At 38.9% G+C, this 26402-nt stretch overlaps 1 protein-coding gene across 2 annotated transcripts in view; it reads left to right on the top strand.

Annotated features, from left to right (window-relative positions):
- Positions 1-26402, top strand: part of LOC117415787 (kielin/chordin-like protein) — a 93554-nt gene that overhangs the window by 52958 nt on the left and 14194 nt on the right. For both annotated transcript variants that reach the window (XM_034026589.3, XM_059027327.1), the window contains 20 exons: positions 2148-2230; positions 2538-2631; positions 3974-4053; positions 4398-4483; positions 4827-4917; positions 5240-5339; positions 7556-7641; positions 8478-8571; positions 9075-9227; positions 9329-9435; positions 9963-10056; positions 14230-14403; positions 17060-17142; positions 17400-17493; positions 19667-19849; positions 22353-22523; positions 24172-24348; positions 25134-25216; positions 25443-25533; positions 25798-25880. In XM_034026589.3, coding sequence (XP_033882480.2) covers positions 2148-2230; positions 2538-2631; positions 3974-4053; positions 4398-4483; positions 4827-4917; positions 5240-5339; positions 7556-7641; positions 8478-8571; positions 9075-9227; positions 9329-9435; positions 9963-10056; positions 14230-14403; positions 17060-17142; positions 17400-17493; positions 19667-19849; positions 22353-22523; positions 24172-24348; positions 25134-25216; positions 25443-25533; positions 25798-25880 — 2207 coding nt within the window. The remainder of the gene's footprint in view (positions 1-2147; positions 2231-2537; positions 2632-3973; positions 4054-4397; positions 4484-4826; positions 4918-5239; positions 5340-7555; positions 7642-8477; positions 8572-9074; positions 9228-9328; positions 9436-9962; positions 10057-14229; positions 14404-17059; positions 17143-17399; positions 17494-19666; positions 19850-22352; positions 22524-24171; positions 24349-25133; positions 25217-25442; positions 25534-25797; positions 25881-26402) is intronic.

The raw sequence follows: 26402 nt of genomic DNA, 5'->3' as shown, positions 1-26402 counted from the left end.
CATGTCGTCCTCCCACGGAGACGGAGGTGGCACCAGCAGGTATGCTCCCTCTGCTGGTGGTGGGAGCGACACGTCGTCCTCCCACGACGGTGGAGGTGGAACCAGCAGGAATGCTCCCTCTGCTGGCGGTGGGAGCGACACGTCGTCCTCCCACGACGGTGGAGGTGGAACCAGCAGGAATGCTCCCTCTGCTGGCGGAGGTGGGAGCGACACACAGTCCTCCCATGGAGACGGAGGTGGAACCAGCAGGCATGCTCCCTCTGCTGGCGGAGGTGGGAGCGACTCACATTCCTCCCAGGGCGGTGGAGATGGCACCAGCAGGTATGCTCCCTCTGCTGGCGGAGGTGGGAGCGACCCACAGTCCTCCCACGGCGGTGGAGGCGGAACCAGCCGGTATGCTCCCTCTGCTGGCGGAGGCGGGAGCGGCTCACAGTCCTCCCACGGCGGTGGAGGAGGAACCAGCAGGTATGCTCCCTCTGCTGGTGGAGGTGGGAGCGGCTCACAGTCCTCCCACGGAGACGGAGGTAGCACCAGCAGGTATTCTCCCTCTGCTGGCGGAGGTGGGAGCGACTCACAGTCCTCCCATGGAGATGGAGGCGGCACCAGCAGGTATTCCCCCTCTGCTGGCAGGTACCTGGGCTGTGGACCTTCGGCCTTCCCCTTCTTGGGCCGTGGACGCACCGACTCCCCCCTCTCGGGACGTGGACGCACCGACTCCCCCCTCTCGGGACGTGGACGCACCGACTCCCCCCTCTCGGGACGTGGACGCACCGACTCCCCCCTCTCGGGACGTGGACGCACCGACTCCCCCCTCTCGGGACGTGGACGCACCGACTCCCCCCTCTTGGGACGTGGACGTTCGGGCTCCTCCCACTCAGGCGCAGGACGTTCGGGCTCCTCCCTTTTAGGCGCAGGACGTTCGGGCTCCTCCCTTTTAGGCGCAGGACGTTCGGGCTCCTCCCTTTTAGGCGCAGGACGTTTGGGCTCCTTCCTTTCCAGGTCCGTGTTCCCTCTCTGCCTCCTTCTCCTCACCTTCCGCTCTCTCCCCTCTCGCTCCTGGTAGACCCAGTCGATCTGGGTCATCCACTCCTCTCCCTGGTATTGGGTGGGGCAGATGGCCACGGTGTGCCCAAACTCCCCACAACCAGGGCACCACTCCTCCACCACAACAACCCCTGGTGGCCGCTGTTGCAGCTCCTTTTGCTGCCTTCTGCAGCTCTTCCTCCTCTCTCCTCTCATCTTTCTTCCTCCCATCCTCCTCTTCACTCTCCTTTTCTCCACACAATCAAAAAAAACGAAAAAAAAACGAAAAAGATGCAGTACCCTCTTCTGCCTGCGTCCTGGAGGCGCTGCGATCCCACGCAGGACACCACGTGTGGCAGGAACGGCTGAGTGGTCTGACGTCACGGCAGAAGAAGGGACAACAAAAACAAAAAGGTATTGTGCAGTGGCGCGGGCGCCGTTTTATTTAATGAATCCAAAAATAAATAAAATATTTAAACAGAAAACAGTCGCTCACAGAGCAAAATAAATAGTTAAACAAAAAGAAATCACTAACACAAAATCCAAAATAAATAAACCATACAGGTCAGGCTGGGCAGTCGCTGTCACTGTTCCTGTAGGCTATGCTTTAGTTTCGTTTTTAAATAAACCTCTCGCTCTCCGTCTCTATCACCCACCCCGAACTAGAGAGCTGCAGGCTTTTATTAAGGTGAACCATCTCCCAATTAGCAACAAAATTAATCCCGTAATTAATTCGGGAGATGGTTCACCTTCTGCACGAGTTTATTAATTATTACTCCTGGCAGAGGACGAGCACCGATCTCGCCTCTGCCAGGACACGTTTTAAAAATAAACGAAACAATAACAAACATACGGCGCTCGCCGACATAAATACAATAAATCATAATAAACAAAAACAATACTTTGCACAGGGGCGGAGGATGAACCCTCGTTCTAAAAATAACACAAAACAATGTACAGGGCTGCTCGCCCTGTTACAGGTGTTTTAACCCAAATATGGGTTAAAACCATTTTCCTTTTTTCCTTTTTTTTTTTTGGTTTGGTAATCCACAAACTCACCTGGGTAAAATCAAGATCTTGGTTCTTCCTGTAATTATTTTATTTAAATTTTTTTATGTTTTCAGGTTGTGTACATGTCGGCATTCGACACGAGCACAAATCAGAGTGGAAGTTACCAGACAGCCCCTGTAATATCTGCAGATGTTTGGTGAGCAAAAATAATTACATTGGATTACTTGCTTATTATATTTGGTTTTCGGTTCATTTCCACTTCCCTGAATTGCACTTTTGAGCACATATCTAGTGGGACAGGAGTAGCGGTTTTCATACAACCAATGGCTTCGATATAGTGGCAGATATCTTTTAAGTGCCAGCTGGGTTTCGAAAACTAATATTTTTCATTGCAATAGGGGAAAAATGCGGAACCTTGTATATCAGCTTCATATTCTGAAACCTCAGGTAGGAAAATTTAAAACGTCTGCTCCATTCCTGAGTTTCCTAACTTTCTTTGGCAGGAGGGACAAGTTCTGTGTGAGAATGAGAGGTGTAACACCCCATGTAGAAATCCTGCCAAGCCCACAGCGGGATCGTGCTGCCCTAGCTGTGATGGTAAGTTTCAAGGCTTCATTAGCACACTGGTGACCTGTCATCATGTAACCATTTCCTAAAATAAGTGATTGTCGATAGAGGCTTCAGGGCCGAAGTTACTGAACTGTGCTGGTGACAAAATGTAAAGTTGGCTCCCAGGATAGGCAAATGTGTGCCATCACTCTGAATGATTTTAATATCAGTTAAAAGTTTGACAAGACAGATATCGGCTTTATAAAACTGCAGAGAACTGGAATAAGTAGAGCAGCTCGGGACCTGTAATACATCAGTAATTAAGCAACCGTACCAGACATGGCAAGCACTAGGGAGTACATTGGCATAAACCATCTCAAGCAAAGCAAATATCTAGGTCAATTATTTTGTCTGTTTTAATTATTTCATTTTTAATTTTTTAAGTGTTATTGTACCGTTACTTTTCCATGTGTGGATTTCATTAGCTTGTATCTTTTTTTTTTTTTTTTTTTTTTTTTTTTTTTTTACAGCTCTACAACAATGACATTAAAAAAAGTATGAACTGTATTAATGGTCAATGCATTTTTTGAATTTGGAAATGTTTAAAATAGTAATTATTTACATAAAAATATATAGTCAAATTCCATTACCTTTTCATTTAAAAAGAACAATAATATCTGAATATTTGTTCAGTTACTTTGTGTTTGTACGCCGGTTTGTGTATGAAATTATCAAGTATGGAGTACTTTTAGGTACTGTAACCAATATTTTAGTCTTTTATGTCAGATTTGTCTAATAGTCCAAAGTTAGGATTAAACTTGGTAAAAGCATTTTGTTGTGTCAGTTACGCGTCTGTCTTTACTTGACAGGTTCTAGCAGGTCCTCCAATCCATAACATCAAACACTCCGCTTATCAGTAAACAAAATATTTGACTTCATCAGTATAATTATATCCCTAAACAAAAAAAAAAGTTAGCTATACAACTGGTTTTGGAAAACAAATGCAAGTGCTTTTCAATGGTACTGAATAATATGTTTTCATATAGTAAGGATTAGGATAGCTCAATCCCCACATCCAAAAAGCAACATATCTTAAGATAAACTAAGCTAATTTTCGTAACATAGTTTTCCTATGCTTTTTTGTGCTTTTGAAGTGACCAAATACAAAAAATAAGAATATTAGAAGACAGATCATTCTTAGAATTCCTAAATTAGAAGGAAGTAATGGACCTGACCCCACCATTAAACCGTTTTTGATTAATCTATTTTACTTAACCGATTTTACTCTACAGATCAAACATGCAATCTGGCCTTGGCATAATCCTGCTCACTTTGTTAGATTGAATGTAGCTGTTGATCTGATGTGTTCATCTTTGATATAATGCTCTAGGTTGCCATTTGAATGGACAGGAGTATGTGAATGGAGAGAGAGTGTCTAATGGAGACCGCTGTGCAGAGTGCACATGTGTGGTAAGTCCAGTACCAAGGCTTCAAAAGTAATCAGCAATGAATACACTTTACTTAAAACCTTTGTTCTCTCATAAAAATAACACAATGTGTACCTGCTAATATAGTAACACTGTTTTTGCAAAAATAAAATTATTACAGTTTTTCTTTTGTGCTTACAAAGATTCGTACATAACAATTCCTTTGGGCTTTCCTATCTTGAGTTCCTACATAATTCAGTATTTAGATAGTGTATCCTTACTCAGAATACAATATAGGATGGCAATGGGGAATCAAGTAGAGGATTTGTAGGACACATTTCGGTGGCTGTCACTTAAATTAAGTTATTTCCATATATCCCTGCGCAGAATGGTGATATCCACTGTAACCCTGTCGCATGCCCACCAGTGCAATGCAGGAATCCTGTTCAGAGGCCTGGAGATTGCTGCCCACGGTAAGAATCCAGTGACAGGAACGCCAGTTCTGTAATGGGCCCAACCACCGTTGTTTGTTGGCTTGGTTCCTCATCTAGACACACACAACGGCTACATTTATTGGCTACTTTGATTTGCGAAAAAAAAAAAAAAAAATGTTACGTTGCCCCCAGTAATGTATCAATAAATAGGCCAAAACCATATATGTATGTATATATGTAGCATTAGATGATCCAAGATAATCAGAGTTTGTGGAACCAGATGTTTATGGTCGGTGGGTCCTAACCAAAATGTAAAGTGGAAAGAAATGTTAGGTTTGCCAGATAGTTTAGAATTTCTGATTGTTGGCTTTTCTTCGGCTAGCTGTGAGGAGTGTGAATATGACTCGAAGACGTTTGTTGATGGCCAGTCCTTCATCTCAGCCGTTAACCCCTGCCTGAGCTGCAGGTGTTCGGTAAGTTCTTATGGTTTCTGCCTGTTATGAATACTGTTTGTTTGATAAGTGAGTACTAGCAGTTAAAGTTATACAGTGTCGGGGAACTGCAGATTCAAAGATATTCTAGTGCTTGACTTCACTTGTAGGATGTATGTCATAATGGAGGGTTTGTTAGCAAAACACTGTTTGGTTTATCTGTGGCTGGCTTGTCATAAACTCAATGGGATATCATACGGCATCTGTGCTCCGTATCTGTTTTTAAATAAAAAAAAAGTGCAAAAGCACATTTAATGAAAATTGGTCAATAAACACTTTTCTGTTGACTCACCTTCTGTAACAGGCAGGTCGGGTGTCCTGTGAGCGCTTGGACCCCAATTGCCCTCCTATTAGATGCAGCCACCCAGCCAAACAGATAGGGCAGTGCTGCCCCAGCTGTGAAGGTAAGTAACACTCTACAGTACATTTACTGTACAACACTTACTGTGTGTTGTTTTAGTTTCTATCTTTATACTTGCAACTGCAATAACATTAAGAAAATGTAAGTCTTCTTTTGTATTCTTTTTTCTTTAGTACTGAGTTCACACGATCATATCCCAGGATCCCTGTTCTGAGCTCTGACCACAAGACTAAATAGGCTGAGAATTTTGGGATTTAAAAAGCCACAGGTTTCCGACACTGACATAAAACACTGGTTTATAAAATCAGCAGCACAGGGAACTAACCCCCATACCATGACCAAAACAAATCATTAAGAAATCATCCAGCCATGCTGAGCAGTTGCAAAACATGCTGCCATCTTAAGTTTCACCTGCATGAAACAAGGACTGCTCCAAGTTACTTTATATTCTCATCCTTGCTTTAAAAGAAAATGTGAAGTACAGTATGGAATTATGCTATTGTACTGTATGTGGGATTTTGTACAGACTGTACCTGTGTGTGTGTGTGTGTGTGTGTGTGTGTGTGTGCATGTGTGTTTGCTCTGTTCAAGGAAGCAAAAGAAAAATAAACCGCTGTGTTAGGCACTCTGCACTCCCAGAGAGGTCCCAGAGGAGGTCACTGGTCACAGTTCTGTCATGAGTGCGTTCAAATTCCTCAGCTTTGTGACAACACTGCTGGTTTAAAGATAGTTTTCCAAAAAAGAGTTAAAGTTCATGAACAAAAGGAGAGAGACGGAACCACTGAGCTCAGTGATTTGTGTAAAGCAGCTTGCAGACTTTGTCTTGAATCCCCTCTGTGACTCATCCTTAATGAATGTTTGTTTCTATGAGATTTGTAGTGGTTGAATTGCATTTTTTTTTAAATGAGAGATGGGGGGTTATATAAACAGGCAGGCAGAATTACATGAGTTTTCAAAGTGTTTATAAACCTGTATGGTAGTCTGTAATCAGTTATCTTTTCAAATGTTTTTATACTGTTTTCAAGTCCAACAAGGGGCTGTTATTATTATTATTATTTATTTCTTAGCAGACGCCCTTATCCAGGGCGACTTACAATTGTTATCACATTATTTTTACATACAATTACATTATTATTATTTTTTTACCCATTATTTTTACATACAATTACCCATTTATACAGTTGGGTTTTTACTGGAGCAATCTAGGTAAAGTACCTTGCTCAAGGGTACAGCAGCAGTGTCACCCATCTGGGATTGAACCCACAACCCTCCGGTCAAGAGTCCAGAGCTCTAACCACTACTCCACACTGCTGCCCGGAGGCCTACTTTTGAACAGAAGTTGAACAGAAGTGTAAAGTCCCTGTGTGGGATGGGAAGGTCTGCAGGGAGGCTTTTTAATGATGGTGTGGGATTCGACCCTCAGGGCTTTTTAATAAAGCAGACGGAGGATTGTAGAAGGGGAAAAAAATGCTATGAAATGACATTCCTTCGGGGTCTAGACTTGTTCTTATTGACCGTGATTTAATGATAGAGCCATTTCACGGTGTCAGAAAAATTCCTAAAAGCCTTAATAGTTTTTTTTTTTTTTTTTTCTAAAAGATAATTATTCTGTTTAAAGTGTATCCTGCTGAAAACATGATTGGATTGCATCTGAGTCTTCATCAAATTGTGCTGTGCTTGTTTTTCAAAACACTTCTGTTTATATTTTTAATATTTCAAACACCAGACATTTGACTACAACTAGTGATTGTCTGTAAATGAAAATAAACATGCAGTTGAGGTGCTGTAGCTACAGTAGACATGCTGTTAGGATTGAAGTCTTTGAGGGAAAGTTTTATCAATGCAGTCATGTCAAATATGTAAACAGCATGCAGAATTATAGACATAACAATAGTTCAGTGGCCCTGCAAATATTGTCTTAACTTGTTTTTATTCAGGGTACCACCTCCATAGTGGAAGATTCTCTATCACAAGCATCTGTGAACAGAATATATCAAACACCATTGTATGATACGGGTTAACCACATCCTCTGCACTAAATACATACATCTACACGACCAGTTTTCAGAAATATTTCTGATATGGTTGGCAGGATAAATGTATTGTCAAAGTGTGTCTCACTCCCTTCTCCTGACTTTTAAAACAATTTTTTTACACAACAAGGGATTGAATGGCAGGTTCTTCCGAAGTTTGCTTTGATGGCTTACAGCTCCTATAGAGCTGCATTGGTTTCACTGGTGTGTGTTTCTGTCCCCTCAGTGTGTGAGTATGAGAGACGGATTTACACCAGTGGACGGGTGTTCACCCCCCCAGGAAGCAGCCCCTGCCTGCAGTGCACTTGCAATGTGAGTTCAGTTCTGTTATTTGCCATGTATGGGACAGCATAGAGTGTATTTCCCCAATAAAGTCAAAAACAAAAACAAAACACCATGATCTCTTATAATGCATGTTTATAAGTGTTTGGTGGCTATTACTAATCAAGTTGAGAGTGTATTGCTCACGCACTCTTTGCTGTGTCAGGCCTGCAAGCGAAGAGAAATGGGTCTGTCATGCAAGGAGTGCAAGAGAAAGACCACTCTCAACTTTGCTAAAATTGCATATTTCAGCCTTAAGAAATTATTGAAAGTAATGGGAATATTAAACAAAACAAAGGTAAGCTCTGTTTTTACTAAACTTCTATACCTATAAACATTCACTTTTAATGTGTTTTATATAGAACCTGCTGTGGTTTAAACATTTAGATTTAAATTCTGCAAAATTATAAGTGTAGTTGCTGCTAACAGGTGACTTATATACAGTATGTTGATAGAAGGGGTGGCTGTCACAATCTCTGTACTTTTTAGAGACTTCAAATTGTCACAGGTCTGTACATGATATGTATGATGTGTCATATACGTGAATCAATAGATGGTCCTGATCTCTAATTATGAGATTCTTTCAACTTCCATGAACACTTTGATTATGATAAAGAAAATTAGCTACCATGATTGCCTCACCCATGATGGAAACATGGTGAAATAATACATGCTTAGATTCAATTAAGCTGGAAATAATATCCGATGATGCAGTAAGCAGAAACAAAAAAGCCCAGACTACTGTGACTGAAAACAGTTATTGAATCCTTTCAACACTGGTTATTGATTCGATTTGGGAAGAACTAAGAAAGCTGTGCTTGTTTCAGGGTGGAAATGTGCGGTGCCAAGAGGAGGTGTGCCCACCTGTTCAGTGCTCTAACCCTGTGATTGACCCTCAACATTGCTGTCCAATCTGCAAAGGTATTACGGGATTCTTTTTTTACATTAGTTTGTACTGAGTTTGATGGGAATGGTAATCCACAAGGTTGAATTTATTGTACAGTGCAAGTACAATGTTGTCTACTTCATACATAATGAGGTCTTTACCATAAATCTAAATAGTGGCGTATTACTTTATCTAACTATCACCACTGAGATAATTAGAACCAACGTTAAAGAAATAAATGAATACCAAACCGTCTCTTTGGTGCATTTCCATCTGTAAAAAAAAAATAATGTAAAACTCCAGGGTGATTGGTTTCAAAGACAGTGGAATTAAGATCCACCATCGTTTAGATCAATTGAATAGACCCCACTGTGTGTTTAATACTGTATATAGTAAATCTGGAAAAATACCATCCTGGGTGTGAGGCAGTTTAAAAGATACTGAAGCTAAATAAGTGTTAAATCATTGCACATTTAAGACCCAAAGATGAGTCGCCCTGTCCAACACTGATGTGTTGTTTTGTCTCTTGCCCTTAAAGTGTGTGTCCTGAATGGAGTGGAGTTTGAGGATGGGACAGACTGGGAGCCTGATGAAGACCCTTGCAGCACTTGTGTCTGCACTAATGGGGAGCCAGTCTGCCGTTTGTCACCCTGCCCGCGCATCACTTGCCTACATCCTACTAAAATGAATAGTGAGTTAGAACAGGCATCTCCACCGCTGACAAAAGCCTGTGCTCAAAACTGGATTTAAAAAAAGTGTGTGAATTATTTTTTCTTTTTCATTTTTGACCAGGTGACTGCTGTGCGGTCTGTGACAGGTGTACCTATAACCAGCGCATATACAACAATGGACAAGACTTCATAGACCCAGATATACCCTGCCAAAACTGCAGGTGTCAGGTGAGCTTTTTGTAATAGTTTTTAGCTCAATTTTTCAATCCCTTTTTTTAAATTGGGGAAACAGTTTCCTGTACTGGAACGAACAAGTAATTGAGAAACTTTTATGTTTTTTTACATCATCTAAATTTAGGATACAGCATAGAAATAAATATGGCAATTTTTTCAATTGCTAGGACATTCTTTGTAAGGATAACATTCATTAATAAATGGTTTGCCACAGTACACTCATGGATAGCTTCTTACACTATTTTATAACAGCAGTAAGACATGTTTTTTATTAACATATATGTAAAGTGAGTAAAGAAATCCCTTTACATGGATTGACTACATCCACCACTGCACTGATATATGTTTCTATTTTGTGCTAGTTGTATGGTTGGGGGGTTGGTCCTCTCCAAGAAACTACACTTTAAACCTCACTGAAAATAGAATTCATTAGATACATAGAGGGTTGATGGACGCAGTAGTTATTGTCCTGGCTGCAGTCAATTCCATGTTCCTTTGTCATGTTTCTCCCCTTCTCATAGGACGGTACTGTGAACTGTATCCCCACAGTGTGCTCTCCAGTGACCTGCTCCAGACCTGAGATGAAGGCCGGACAGTGCTGCCCCAGGTGTCCAGGTACTGCATCACCAAGATCTTTAAGAATAAACTGAATATATATATATTTTTTAATAAGACCATTTTGTAAGTGAAAATGGAATAGAGTGGAACCAGTAACAGCGCAATCAGGCTGTGGCTCACATTTTCCACATCATGTCATTTCACTTGGAAACGTCATTCTATTATAAGCCTGAAAACCTATAACACAGTCTCTTAATAGCTATGGCATTATAACAAAGCTGCACTGTAGTAAACTTCCATTTTGTACTTTTCTTTTGCCACTTTTATTATCGTGTATGGAGGTAAAGGTGTGGAAATGGTCAGCTCCTGGTTATTCACTGGATTCTGCAACTATTCTGTGTTCGCATAGCTAAATTAGTTATGAGAAAACACGCTCAATGAGTGTTGGTAATTTCAACTCACACCAGGTGTGCTTTCAAATAATGATGTGGAAAAGATTTTGTCTGTGTGACATCATTCAATATGGATAGCCGGATTTTTTCTAGATGGACTACATTGTCTGTTTTTTTACTTGGAACTGGAAAAATAATGCACTAGGGCAGGGGTTGGCTTGCAATGTGTGATACAAAGGCCAGTATTAGGATGTAATGTACAGTGTATGAACATATGGCCATGTTATATAACATTTCATTCAAAATTGAGATTTTAATTCTCAAATAAATATCCTGTTTCTCTTCATCAAATATTCTAAACACCTGCCCCACTCAACAACTAGCACGGACTTGCACTTTTCAATTTGCATTTATACTATTATATCCCAAAGTGTAGAGGTGTGCAACTCTGGCCTTCTATGCCCTAATCTATTTGTTTAACATGTTATTATTAATACTTAGAGTCAGTCTTTGCTAACTGGCATACAGTCAAAAGAGGAGAGATGTGTAAAAAATGAATAATAGGGCCAGAGGCCTGACTTCTTTCTGGGTTACACTATCTCTGTAAAACCTGAGTGCTGATTTGGTAATTGACAATTGGAAGTGATGAAGAGGGATAATACTGGAGTATTATTATAGGTTAGTTGCACCTGTTGTTAACTGTACTGAAGGTACCTTTATTATAGTTTTATAAAAGCTGTCTGCTTTACCTTTTATATTTCATATATATATATATATATATATATATATATATATATGAAATTCCATGTATATATATATTACATGTAATAGCTAATACCTGCACATATACATTAGTTCTGTAGTTGCAGTCTTAATTATTTTTTCACCCCTACGAATGAAAACCCTTCTATGTTATTTTGTATTTTTTATGGTTATTTCTTTTTCATTTTGAGTCTCATTGCTCATAGTCTGCCTGGTCCTCCTTGTTATTGTTCTATTATGTCAATGGGCAGAAATTATTTTATGACCTGCATGAGACATCATTACCTGAAGCTGGAAGGAATACAGTATCCCTGCACAAGGAGAACATTATATATATATATATATATATATATATATATATATAAAATGTAAATGAAACAGAAATAAAATGTAATTGGAATAATACCCTCCACATCAGGAATTACCAGAGATCAGCTCAAGGTAATTGCTGCCAAAAAAATGACTGTAATCTCTTATAATTCCCTCTTTGAGTATGATTGTTTAATTATTCTGAGAATGCAGTGACATTAAATTACATTTGCAATGAGTGAGTTACAGCATGTGGCTGCAAACCATCATGAATGTCTTGTTTCCCCCTATTTGACAGGTAGCTTTCAGTTCCTATCTATTCTCATTAAAATAGCCCAGTTTTTACTTTGCTGCAAAGTAAAATAACTCATGCTCTGTACACAAGCACCCCCCTCCAATCACAATAACAATACATAAATATATCTTGCAGATTTGCAATGTGGTCTAAGTGGTCTACATACGTCAACTGTGTACATTAATCACCACCCCATCACAGACATCCCATATGAATTCTCAAAACAATAAGAACCATTGTTAAATAAACATCAGGACACTGTATGGTCACTTTCTGAGGGAAAATCTAGGCCAGAAATTGATTTTTACAATACCTCTGGTGATGTCACCTGTGTGAACATCCTTATCAATCAATCAACCAATTAATCTTTGTTGCTTATATATCACCTTTTGCAATAAGTCGCCTCAAAGCATTTCACATATAAAAATAACAAAAAAGAATAACAAGTAAATGATAAGATGACAAAATACAAACACCCTCTAAATTACATACAGTAAAACAAGTATCGAGTATTGATTTCCCAGTACGAGTACAGTGCACTCCGTTTATAAGAATCACATCCATCCCGGATGATTTGATTCTTATAAGCACTTGATTCTTAAATATGATAATGTGGTGAAGTGCTGCTGAATCAGTATGTTAGTTTGAGAGTGAAAGCTTTGTTCCCTGCAGTGTAATGGGCTGACCACTAGATGTCATGAGGTCTCGCATGTATGCACAGGCACCACACAAAGTATTGTTTAGTTAGTTCTGCAACTGAAAACAAGGCTTATTTTGTTTGTTTGTTTTATTAGTGTTGTTTCCCACCGCACTGTAAGAAAAATAAAACCAACACCGGTTTTAAACTGTAAATGAAGACTCCAGCCTGATAATTTACCCCCCCCCCCCCTTTAACCGCGCCGCGCCGCAATCCCACTCCCTCTACATGCATATCACACTGCTGTACTCAGTATGTATTCAATGAATGTGTATTCATGTTATTGAAACAAATTTTCACTAACAGAGAACACAAAAAAAACATACCTGCACAATGCAGTGGCGCAGTCACGTTTGATTACAAACAATGCAGTGTTTCCTGCATCATTGCACTATCCACGCTACGTACGTGCCTAATCACACGGGATGTGATCAAATTCAAATTCAAAAACAGCTTTATTGGCTGTACACGTCATTGCACTTGATCAAGTACCATATTACATGTAATCAGTTTGACCCAAAATGATTCTTATAGCGGATTGCTTGATTCTTACAAGCAGATTATTTTACATTGGATAGTATAGGAATGATTTTGTCCCAGTGGTTTTGATCACTATAGCCGGCCGATTCTTATATCAGTGATTTTTATAAACAGAGCGTACTGTAATGGGTTCTGAGCACACCCCTAGTTCTTGGTTTAATGCAGTGTTAAAATGGCTTATACCTACTAGTATTTTAACACCTGTTTAATTGACCTACTTAGGTACTGCACTATATTCTGCAAATTTTCACCTTTGCATAGTAATTGTAGAACATTCACATTATTCAAATTGACAGTTACATTTTGTATCATCCTTGGATGTTAACTTGGTTTTTTAAAACTGACTATGTAATAACTTCATAGTGCCACCAAAACAAATCTACGGGTATGCCAATGCTACTACTGTGATATTATATTTAGCATTAATAGAACTGAAGAAACAGAAATATCTATGCCTCTCTCTCACAAAGCCACTCCTTCAAACCAACTATATATTCATTAAGTGAATAGTCTTTTAAAGTGTTCATCATGTCACTGATTTATTGAGAGACTTGCCATGCAGAACAGATTTCTTGGATCCCTGCTGAACACGGCGAGGCGTGAAGCTTTCTCTCTTAAAAAGGTCGATTTCTCCACTTAATTTGATTTCAGTTTACCATTGTTCTCAAGCACAGACTTTTATTCAGGCTTAAGTCAGAGAATTAGGCATGGCTTTCAAAGAATTAGGCATGGCCTTCAGTCTGATAAATGAAATACTTTCTGTAAATAAAATCTGTTTTAACTAAGTGAAAAAGCTTCAGAGGCTATCTTTGATCGATCAATTTTGTTTTTGTTTGTTTCTTTATTTTTGGTCTGTGTTTCTGTCTCCCTGTTCATGATATGTCATCATTAAGCATCGCAGTTGAAGGGGAAATCTAATGGCATCCTTCACATTTACCAGTTACCTAAGATGGCCAACTTATTCTGTTCATGTGACTTTTTGGTTTATGTATGATAAAGACTTAAAGATACAGATACAGGCTTTGTATGTGCTCAACTGTGTTATGTGGTTCTCTCAGTCAAGTTGGACTACTCCATCAGAGATGTCATTCTCCTTACAGTACATTATGCCACTGAGATGCTTTGTTTTTATTCACAAAACATAATATTTCTGTTTAAATCAGGCAGACAGTTTGGACTGATGTTCTACCTGACTTTTTTCACTATGTGAATTTCACTGTCTCTTTGATTTACAGATTGCATGTTTGAAAACCGTGTGTTTGTGAATGGAGAAGAATTCCCTAACCCTTTGAACCCCTGCCAGAGGTGTGTGTGTTATAATGGCCATGTGAACTGTGAGGACCATACCTGTCCCGGCGCCACCTGCACGTACCCACTGCCTGGATCCTGCTGCAAAAACAATTGCAATGGTAATTCACTTCAGTGAGATGATAGACCATAACTGTCAGAACTATCCTGAAGAGGAAACCTTGTACTCTACAACTGTAATGGAGATTCTCCAGTACTGAGACCTGAAATTAACATTTGGAACATAATTAAAGAAACAAAAACTGTCTAAGCTCTGCTAGACATTCGTCTCAAAGTAGCAGTTTGCAGTAAAAATGTTTGACACAAATGTGGTTTGAATAATAAAACATGCTGTAGAATAACTTGAATGCTGTAAAACTGAAGATAATACAGTAGTGTATTATGTATTCACATTTGTAACAGCAGTGTTTTAGATGTCACGTCCAAATCCTCCAAATCACTCTGATTTAAGATTCCAGCATGTAGGTGGTAACAAGGTTCAAATCTGTGATCTTTTGAAGCACTGACTTCCACACTTGTACTATATTATACATGTGCTCACAATAGCCTTCAGGGAACTTTTTAACTCGGAGGCCCTGGTACATACTGGAGGACAGTACAGCTTTAATTGGTAAGTCGGCAAGTCAGCTTTTATCTTTTGAGACATTAATACTCTAACATTAGAATAAAAGACGGGTGATTCAGAGACTATGCAAATGGAGATGCTATTTGTGAAAACTAAGCATGCACCAATTAGTTGTTCAGAATCAATCAGGAAGTGATTTCCTTCAGTGTGTTACAGATACAAAATACATTAACATATTATACAAGATGAATTACACATGCATGAAAGTGCATTCGTTCAAAGGATATCATTTTGGACTAGTTTGTGATACATTTATATGGCAAAAATTCCCTTTAGAAGCTACTGATAAATAATAATATAAAAAGGGAAAAAGGCATTGCCCAAAATATTGTCCCCTAACAAAGACCTGGATATGAACTTCTTACCTTGCAAGTCAGATTATTATTACCTTTGTGCTGAGATTTTGTTTATGTATTCATTTTTACTAAACACTAAAAGGCAGTATGTCTTCAGATTTTAAATGCTCAGGAATGTAATATCCTGGATTTAGTGGGGAATCTTATTTCAAAATTTCCAGAAACAGTTAAAGTTGGTAACTGTATGGTGTATCAGGAACTAATAAGGATAAGGTAACCCAGGTCCTTTTTTTAAAAACAGCTTTGAATTTGCTCATATAGTATATAGCACTCTTCACTTTAAAAAAGCAATAACACAACGTATATTAATCATATATTATTATACGACAATGGAAACACGATCTAGCTTTTATCTACAACAATAATAATAATGGGGCAAGTATACTTCTATTTACTTCTAAATATGTAAATATATTTGGCAAGATGCATCAATTAGTAAATTAGAAGAGTCCAAAAAAAGATGTTTTCTTCCCTTCTGTTGTTGCCATGCTCTTAACGTGGGTGTTTGTGCAGTTCCAGATCTTCTTTTATTTCAAAAGTCGGTTTGATTCCTGGAGATTGTAACTTCCAAAATTGTAGACTGGGTTGCTTTTCTGCAATAGAGAATCCGCCACTAACCAATACGTCATCAGCAAGCGCATAAAAGCTCTGTGTGTTATTCTTTCATGTCACTTCTTTTTGTTTCGGCTGCTCAGTCAAGCGCTGGGAGGCTGAAACGGGAGTTGACCGCTTAGAACCTGGAGGAAGGGCTGCCCTCAGCCACGGATTACCTCAGGTTTCCCCCTAAAAAAAAAAAAAAGATATGTGAGTAGGGGGTTTTTCCTTACCTGAGTGCTGAGCGGTTCGTATTTAGTTCTGCGGGGTGCGTGGTCGGGTTGGAGAGGCTGGGCTCTCCCCCAGCGCAGTCATGCTCTGGGGGACGGGCCGTGTCTCAGCTGCTGATTTTCATTAAATTCAATATTTGGGGGATAGGTGGCAGGGCCCACTATGGAGTGCATTCATTATTTATTATTATTTATTTATAGCTTGGCAGCCTCGTCTTTTCGGGGGGAGGTGGCCACAGCCACTTCCTATCTGCGGCACTGGGATGTATGTAACTGTTCATGTTTTTCAGGTCAGCCTCTTGCAGGTAGCCGTCGGGCACCCATGGACGAGGCCTCCGGCCAAATTTATCTTTCACTCGGGCCTTGAGTGCCCACCACAGTCATCGGGCCCTCAGCGCCCTTCACAGTTCATAAATCATCTGCAGTTGCAATCATCATCATTCATTCATTGCCATTCATTCATAGTGGACTCTCCGTGCTGAAAGATAAAACATCCCTGTGATCTCCCCTTCCATTATGCGGTGCCCTAAATTTCAGGAATTGTTAGATTTGAAGCTGCTTAAGAGAAACCAAAAACTGGAATGCCAGACAATTTTCTCAGTTTCTCAGAAGGCACAAGCCACCTTAGTTTTAGATTTAATCTGCCCCCCAGTAACTTAAAGATGTCACTTAAGCAGCAAGGCCATTCGTGAAGTAGCTGGAGTCTGATTCATCGTATAAAGTTATTTTTTAATTGAAGAGATCTGTACCATTGAGTTTGTTGAGCTCTGAACCCAGCAAAGAGAGATAGCTCTAGTTTGCTTAACTAACAAGATCCTGAGCTGAGGATTTCTACCCATCCAACTTTTAATTGCTTCATGCCCGAATTCTATATTTGTTACAGGTTGACTGCTTGTATCTGCTTCTGACTTGTCTCTCTGCTTTTTGTGCGTGTGTGTGTGTGCTTTTTTAGGTTGTAACTACGCAGGAAAAGAATATCCAAATGGAGCAGAATTTCCACATCCTACAGACAAATGCAAAGACTGTCACTGTATAGTAAGTTTTGGAATTGTTGATGCACAATTATACAAGATTTCTAGTATGCTGAATAATGAGTAAGTCTGCACTGCAATATTTATATTTATTGTTTGTGCTATAACTTATCTTGGGACCTTCAATCTCGGTGTGTAATCAACATGGCTTAGGCTCTGTTGAATCTCCTGTCCATTGTTGAAATTCTTATAGTTTGTGAACAGCAGAACAGTGAAAAATGTTGCTGAACTTGCAACTTGCATTTTTTATGTCTCTCGCAGAATGGCAATGTTCAGTGTCTGTCCAAGAGATGCCCCCCACTGCTGTGTAGCAATCCGTTCCTGACACCCGGCGAGTGCTGCCCCCAGTGTCCTGGTGAGAACGTTGCTTTTTAAATTCAAACAGCTAGATGGAAAAATAGGTCACATGCTTTGGATTTTTGACCAAATCTGTAATACAAAGCAACAGTGACTGTAGTGTAGGAATGCAGTTATCCATGTGCAGTGCACACAGAAAGACGCAAGCAGCATGAGTAGGCATTAGGCTCATTGTATAACCTACATCCCTTCAGGCTAGAGGATTTAAAACACCATGCATTTATTTGCATTGTGAACAGTATTCCATGCAATGATATCTTCCTTTTGGAATTACCAGAGTGATCCCTAACCCCAACCCCAACCCTAACCCTAACCCCCCACCATAATGTACGTTTTCAACTGCAGCACTGAATACAAACAAGCCACTGCATGTCACTGGGTCATCATCACAGTTATTCACTCATTTAAATGTCTGCTACTTGCTAAATGCACTGTATAATATGCAATATTATTTGCAAATGGTGTTCAATTGAGTGTCTGGAATGTGGCTTAAAAAAGAGTCAGTGGATGTGAAGGGGTTTAGTGTATTTTCATATCCAGTGCTGCCCCATTCATTGATCTCAGTGACTTCACTGTCAAAAATGATTGAAAATATACTGTAGTGTGACTGTGACAAAGCACACAATGCTGCTCATCCCTTAGACATCTGAGCTGACAGATTCAGAAATATATGTGAGCATCTTTGCCTGGTTAGATAACTTATTTCATTGAGAGGCATTTCATCTGAATACTGCTGGTGGTGGTAAAGCAATATTTAGCCCAGGGCCTGATAGTGTTGTAAAGATTATTAGAATAACTGGAAGCAAAGCCTTTTCTGTCAAAAAAAAAAGGCCTGGCATGCAGAACTCTGAAGTAGATCCTATTCCCGTTTGTTGGCTTTGTATTGCTGTGGTACAGTATATCACAATACATGAAACATGTACAAAAAAACTGTCAGACTACATATTAATTATTAGCACTACCACCAACACTCATATACAGTGTAAAATGCGTTACTAAATAAGAGAGATGGAAGCTATAACACAGATGATATGTGCTGATATGTACAGCTGACCATGAACACTGGCACCTAGAGTGTTGTAGTACAGTGTGTACTGTATTTATTGCAATGAATGGTGATATCCATACAATGGCCATACAATCAGTCCAAGGAAATGCATGGCAGAATTATGTTTTTCTGTGTAACAAAATCCAAATAATTCATGATGTTCAACATTAACAAATAACAAAAATGTTATTATGAACAACATTTTAATGTAAAATGTGGTAACCTCTGTCAGGTCAATTAGAATTAAACAAAATAGATGCGTTATATATATATTTTTAAATTGCTTACTGAATAATCTTTATATGACCTACTCATTTTTTAGCAAAAACAAACAAAAAAAAAATATGAAAAAAAAATAATTCTTGCAATAAAGGGTGAATATGGAGTAATATGCATTGAGATTATATTAACACATTGACAAATATCCACATTTGTTTATTGCAAGAATTAGCATTTTCCTAAAACCCCCTTTCCAAGTTTAAAGTTGCATAGCTGGACTGGGGACTCCAACAGGACATGTGTATGGTCTCTCTGTATAAAACAATGTTTCTTTATCTGTCCTCCATTTAAAAAGAATAATAATAATAATAATAATAATAATAATAATAATAATAATAATAATAATAATAAATTGCCAAAAGCATTGCAGAACATGGTAACCTCCCAAAAGCATTGCAGAACATGGTAACTTGTTTTTGTCATTGTATTGCAAGGAGGTTTGCAGATGGTGTGGTTTGTTTCAGACAGTAATGTCGGCATATTAAAATGCTTTTATGAGGGAACAGCTAAAATCTTGTCAGGCCAGCAAATCATAAATTATCACAGCCCATCTGCTTGTCACTTCACACGAGGCACAAATTGTGTGTAATTGTTTCTGTCTCTAAGTGTATTGGGGCTATTCATTTCAGCCTTGCTCTGTTTAGATTTATGTCATGCACATCATTCATATTAATGTGTTTAATTCAATTGTCAACCTGCTACAGATTTAGATTTTACTTTCAAAACAAAATCACAAAGTGAACTCTAAACTAGGAATGTCATAGTCATGGTAAGAGTACTATGATACTATGCACCAGATGCTGGAAAAATAGCCATTTGATCTGCTGTTTTTACTTCTTCACAGCCCCTCCAGCTGAGTGTCTGTATGCTGGACTCCCTTACAAACACATGGAGCGTTTCTATGACCCCTCTGAAAAGTGCCGTTCCTGTATCTGCAATAACGGGACCATCACCTGCCAGCGCAGGCCCTGCGCCCCCATCCTGTGTGCCAACCCCATTGTACAGGACTGCTGTCGCACTTGTGATGGTGAAGAAGCGTTTCTGTTTGTTTTCAACTACAGTGTATTATTTTTCAGGGCATTTGATTGTATTAATTGCTATTATTTCATTTAGCTCGGGTTTTATATAAAGGGTGCAAGGTAACAGTCCTAATTGTACAACAGTTGAAATACTTTTGCAGTGTGGCTTTTTGCCATGCAATTGTCACTGTTAACACTTAAATGTATTTAGGCACTTTTTCTTACTCTTTGTAAGATTGAGAACCATTTTCTCTACTTCTAGTTGTGCTGTAGAATGTATAATTTGAAATGCATTCCCCCCCCCCCCCCCCCCCCCCCCCCATAAATCTCTGGTACAAAACCATAAATAGACGTTTTTTATTTGCTGGGTCACACTGTAGTAGAGTATCCCATCTTTTTCTTTGATGGACAGAGAAAGCTGCAACAAAAGAAAGCTGCAACAAAATTGTGTAGCAGGCACACGTTGGCAAATCTTTTGTCTGAAAGGAACACACAGAGCTTTCAGGGACTTTACTGCATGTTGTCCAACAGGATAGATACGGTTTTACCTTCTGACAAATCTTTTTTGAAAAAGTAAACCAAAAAAAGGGTATTTGAGTCAAATAGTAGTAGGAAAATTAATTTTCAACGCTGGGGAGAGCTTTAACGTTTTTCAACAGTATCTGGAGCAAAACAGTATCTGCCTTTTATAATTTACTATTTGTATTGAGACGTAAGCCAGTAATGCTATCTTTTGTTATCCAAACACGACCAATTATAGGAACATTTTTTTCATGCACCAGCTGAGATATTGCATATATATAGCTATAACGCAGATGTCTTTGGAAAAGAGGATTTTTTGCTTAACCCCCTCCTTGGGCTCTGCTTAAGATGAGCACTGAGAATAATTATTTAGTCATTGGCAAAAATGAATATACATAACATAAATGTGCTGGATTTATCTTGCAGTTTTAAAAGCTGACTGAGTCTATAGTCTATCAGTAAATGCTGGTCCTTTACTAATTTGCTCCGTTAGCTGAACAGACCTGTGATGCACTTAAGTTTTTGCAGCTGCAACAGAAACAGTATATCCCTAGAAATAGCAGATAAGGGTGGAAATAAGACTCCTGTTTGATAGAAGTTCGAACCATTCCAGGTTTCAGTATCTTTTCAACATTTTTTAGAAATAAGCTCAGGTGTGTTTAATGTGGAAACCTAGAATGGCCTAAACTGCTGTGAATCTTATTTTCATCATACTGTAGTTTTATAGTAAGCCATCTTTTTGGTTGCATTTTAAAGAAAGAAAGATACTTACGGCATACCGTATAGAATGCTTTACATTTACATTTGTGTTGGACAACTTTTGCAGTTCATAGCATCAAATAGCACTGTACATTATTTAAATCAGGAGGTTGTTAAATGTTTTGCCTGGAGACATCAAAAGACAATCACAAGAGGCCAACCTTTTCAGTGCAAAAATAGTGGGTACATGATCAAACAGCATATTAAATAGCTCTGTCTCAGTTTTATGACATTTGTGTGTGTGTGTGTGTGTGTGTGCATGTGTGTGTGCACTAAATACGTGTTGATTTCTCTTTAGTTCATAAGTCATATGGATTTGTTTGTCATACTATTACAGTTTAATTACCAAAATGATACAGGATATAGTTTCGAGGCTCCAGTAGTACTGTAAATAGTCTCCACTACTCAAAATGAATGTTTTTTAACTGCAGAAAAACGGAAAACTTTAAAGAATGGCATATTGCCTCTATTACAGGCATTTATTCAAGCTAAAGTCAAACAATCAGGCTGTATTAGTGGTTTGAAGAAGATATTTATAAATGGAGTTGGAACACTTGGTAAGGGAATCCTCTCAATTATTAAAAAGACAAGAGACAAAAGGAACCATCTTAATGTAATGTTAAAAAGGAAAGCTCTGGGTACTCAACTTTGATACACTTGGCAAAATAACTTTTTAAAACCGGCTACATAAAATATACACACTTTCAGTAGAGCTGTCCAAAATCCTGTACTGTTTCATTTTTAGGTATAAAAATAGCTATAACGGGATGCTTTGAGTCTACTTGGAGACAACCATTTCTATTACTAGTATAAAAAACCTGCTGGATTTTACTGACCCGTAAGTCTCCTAATTCACTAAAAGCACCCTCTAGTTATCACTTACTTACAGTATACACGCCAAGTTCAACAGTCAGACACAAACTTTTTTATTATTATTATTTTGAACAAAAAAGGGGTACAATTGCTGCAACTGACAGCAATGATAAGCACAATTTTGCTTAATTATTTGAGCACAACAGAAAAAAATACAATTTTTTTCTTCAAACTCCACTGCCGGTTTATACAAAACAAAAACCTAAATAAAATGCATCATTTTTACATCTATAATTGCCCTGATGATTTATCCAGTTACGGTAGCAAGAAAATTAAAACTAGAAATGAGCGTGAGTGTTTTAAGACTATTCAGTAACCAGGTTGTAGTTTATAAACCATGTCTTTGGCTTTCTGCAGGTTGCTGGTATGGTGGTAAAGAGCTGGCTAACGGGGAGCAGTTTGCAGACGTGTCGGATGCCTGCAGGTTGTGTTTGTGTCGGGAAGGCACGGTATCCTGTGAGAGGAGGGCGTGCCCTGCTGTGGACTGCCCATTCCCTGTGCAGGCACAGTGCTGCCAGGCTTGTGAAGGTGAGCATCGCAGTCACAAGCACAACTGGGAACATATGTTTAATGAAGTTTTTGTTAGTAACGTCAATCTTGTTTATTTGTCTAAATGACAAGTTAACCTCATATTAATCGAACGGATTGTTTTCTGTCAACTGCTGCAGAAAAAGTAAATATAAATGTATCAGCTGTACAAAACTAAGTGTTATAGGGAATGACATTTTCAGCGATTGTAGCTGCCAATCTATTGTTGTGTGACTGACAGGGAAGATAAGGTAGAGCTGTGGAATATAAATTGCACTTTCACATGCGACTCAGCCAGTGCAATGAACCAAAGATAAAAGGACTGCTTTCAGTAAATTGTGGGAACAAAATAATGAATTAACCTGTTTGCTGCTCTGGATGCTTGTCACCCTTAATGCTATATTTGACATTTGACTGTTATTGCCAGCTGTTCTTTTGCAATAATTAATACAACTGTACCTCTCTACAGGCATTTTTATATTGTACCAGACCCACAGCTTTCAAATTTCACAAAGATTACATTTTTTATATATACAAAGTTCCACTAAATCCATGGTATTACTGTAGTACTGGTATGACATGAATACATCAAGACATATTTGCTTTTGGACCCTCTGTGCTGTTTGGACTCCCTGTTTGGCTGAATTAATGTTTAATCCCTCTTGTCACAACAATATACTATACTGCAAACCAGAAGGATATTGATCAGTCCCTACAAGTGCAAGCATTCAAGAATGTTTCAAGTTGAAATCAAACAAAGAAGGTAAACTAGGGTTTCGGAGTAGGTGATTTAGAGGAATGACAATTTTTTTTTTTTTTTTTTTTGTAAACCGCCAGTGGTTACATTCTTTACTGAGAGTATCAGAATTGGGGGATACGGTATGTGCGGAAAACTGTCAAGTCTGTATATTTTTCATTATGCTTTAGCTTTGCTGCAGATGTTGTGGAATGAAGCTGCTTTATGTGGTGTAGCTAATGGCCATTCATGTTTAGGAACACTACAATAAAGGGCAGGGTGCAATTAATTTGTTTTTCCTCATGTTTAGGGGGTCTTGCATTCCCATTACGCTACATTTAATGCACATTAAAGATCCACCCACAGGAAAGTAGCACTGATGTGATCTGGACAATCCAAAAGAAACATCTGCATGCATGAGGTGTTTAGAACTGTCCTTTAAATAGAATTGTCTACATGTATACACAGGATGTTCAAAGGACAGTGTCCAACAGCAGTGTCCTCATTGCTGAAATCTCATTGGAATTTCTGAACAGCCACTTTGGCAAGCTAGGGAGGTTCAGGGTTTTGCTTTATTTAGAAGATCAGCAACAAGCTCGACCTTAAATCTATTGGAGTAACCAAACTCAGAACACCTGTGAATTGATTGAAAACCTTGTAAAAGAGTAAAGGAAGGGTAAACGGTTAACTTGGATCCCTGCAGTGTGAATCTGATATACATTGCACTGTATCCAGAACTACCATTTGTGTTGATCAGTTTCTTTTGTGTAATAGCCCTAAATACATGAAAGTTTGAATGCGGTTTGCTGGTATTCTGTGGGCCGATATTTTTATGACTCATACAGTATATGTTATGAATTTTGGCTTTCAGTGGATAGCTGTATGTGTCTGACTTCTCCTCCCTTACCACAGGATGTAATTACCTGGGTCAGGAGTACCTGAATGGCCAGGAGTTCACTGATCCCCAGAACCAGTGTAAGCGCTGCACTTGTATGAGTGGATTTGTGAACTGCAGTCCCAAACCATGTTATAACCCAGGCTGTACCCATCCCATTTCCCTTCCTGGAAAGTGCTGCCCAGTCTGTGAAGGTAAGGGTATAGACACTATGCATAGAATTATTTAAAGCAGATAGATTGCAAATGGTGAATACAATGGAGTCCCCTCGCACTGCAATAGGTTGTATGGAACATCATGCTCAGCCAGAACAGCCATAACACAACTATAATGGGTTTACATTATTCTTGAGGGATATGGGCCCATTCCTAAAACCATATCTAACAGCAAAGTCTATCAGCAGCCTTCTATTAATATCCAGTCTACTGTCTTACCCATTGTGACTTAACTGACTTGCAACAGGGACAAGGAGTAATAGTGAAGCAATCAGTACAAATACAGTACATGTAATCTTGAGTGTTATCTTAAACATTTTTACATGTCAAATGATTACATAGCTCTGAGAAGAATTAATGATAACTAGTCAAAGCTGTTAACTTAAAAAAATGGATAACTATCTTGGTTTCAGAAATGTTAGACTTATGTAGTACCTGTACTGATGGCTTTGTTAAATTACAGAACAGACATCAGGGATGCCAGCTGCTTAACAATTAACCAGTCATGCAAAGGGCAGTCCGTTTAATCAAAGGTCTATTTTCACTATGCAAGGAGTAACGCATGTAGGAATAATAATAATAATAATAATAATAATAATAATAATAATAATAACAACGGTAATAATGATGGTGATGATCTAAACATGCAACCTTAACAAAGTGCATTATGTATGTTCCCTTTACATCTCTATTACTTCTGCAAATCAATAGGTTTGTCCTGATTTCACATTGTACCTGTATTGTGTACATCTATTTCATGACAGGGTGTTTCTATAATGGGGTTGTTATCATCAATGGACAGACATTCCACGATCCGGCTGACTCCTGCTCCCAGTGTACCTGCAGGGTAAGACTTGTGCTTCTTTACTCCATTGTTGAAGATGTTTGTTTTTATGCACAACCTTAAACCATCATTGGTTGTCTTGTTTTTCCCACTATAGGAAGAGCTCATTTGGGTTGTACTCTACGTCAAGTTTCACTTTGTTAGTTCTGCTAGTAGCACACGTCTCTTTTCCTTAATTGAGGCTTCCCATACCTCTCTCCACTAACTCATCATTGTTTGTTTTTTTCAGTCTGGCTCTGTTCAGTGCATAAAGAGACTGTGTTCTCCGGCTCCTTGTCCTCACCCTGTTGTTGGGCCATGTGACTGCCCACTCTGTGATGGTGAGATTATGATTTTTTTTTTTAACTCAGTTTTTTTTTTAACAAGTCCAGATCACTACTGTCATTAAGGCTTGCTGGAAAAATTAATAAATTGGTAAGTACCATATACTTATTGGCCCCTTGCTGTCTTTTACGTTTAGTTAAGTTTGCATTTGATTGTTTAAAAGACAATACAGTGCCATAGCTTGCCTCCATTCCAGGTTGGTTTAGACGCCTAAATAATTCTCTTTTTGATCTGTGAATTTTGTGTCTCATTTTTGTTAGGGTGTTATTTCCAAGGAAGGGACTATATTGATGGACAAACCTTTCAAGGTTCCAAAGGAGGGTGCCAGGAGTGCACATGCTTTGTAAGTTAGCCCTTCATTAATCTTCCAGATTATAATAGCAGATTTCTGTCTTCTGCAATGCCAGTGAAGTATAGGAAACCCCTTTTCAAAGAGTCAGTAAGTTGAAGCTGCAAGCACCACCAGTGTTCTCCATCAGAACACTGAGGTTGTTGTTCACATTGCAATATTCTCGTGAGTGACTTGGAAATGGCAACTCCAGCTGACCTCCCAGTTAAAATATAAGCTGTATTATATGAGAAAGTTGTAAATAGTTTAAATGGAATTTGAATGGCAACTCCTCTTGCAGCTTTTAAATAGCTGAGAGTGTTCCCTTAATTGGTAGCGTAAGTACTGAGATTTATATTGTTGCTGTGTGACTTCCTTTGGTTAGTTTCTTGACCCGGCTCATACTACATTTTTGTTAGTCAGCTGACCTTTAGATAAATCTGCAGCTTAATGTATGACAGGACTAAGAGTCAGGCATTGACAGACATTAGGGTCGGTAAATGTGGTTTGTGTATGAGGCCAATAAAAATACATTTG

The sequence above is a fragment of the Acipenser ruthenus genome, chromosome 7 (genome assembly GCF_902713425.1).
Source record: "Acipenser ruthenus chromosome 7, fAciRut3.2 maternal haplotype, whole genome shotgun sequence".
Classification (NCBI taxonomy): domain Eukaryota; kingdom Metazoa; phylum Chordata; class Actinopteri; order Acipenseriformes; family Acipenseridae; genus Acipenser; species Acipenser ruthenus.
The sequence above is the reverse complement of the archived record's forward strand: the minus strand, read 5'-3'. Positions and strand labels throughout refer to the sequence as shown.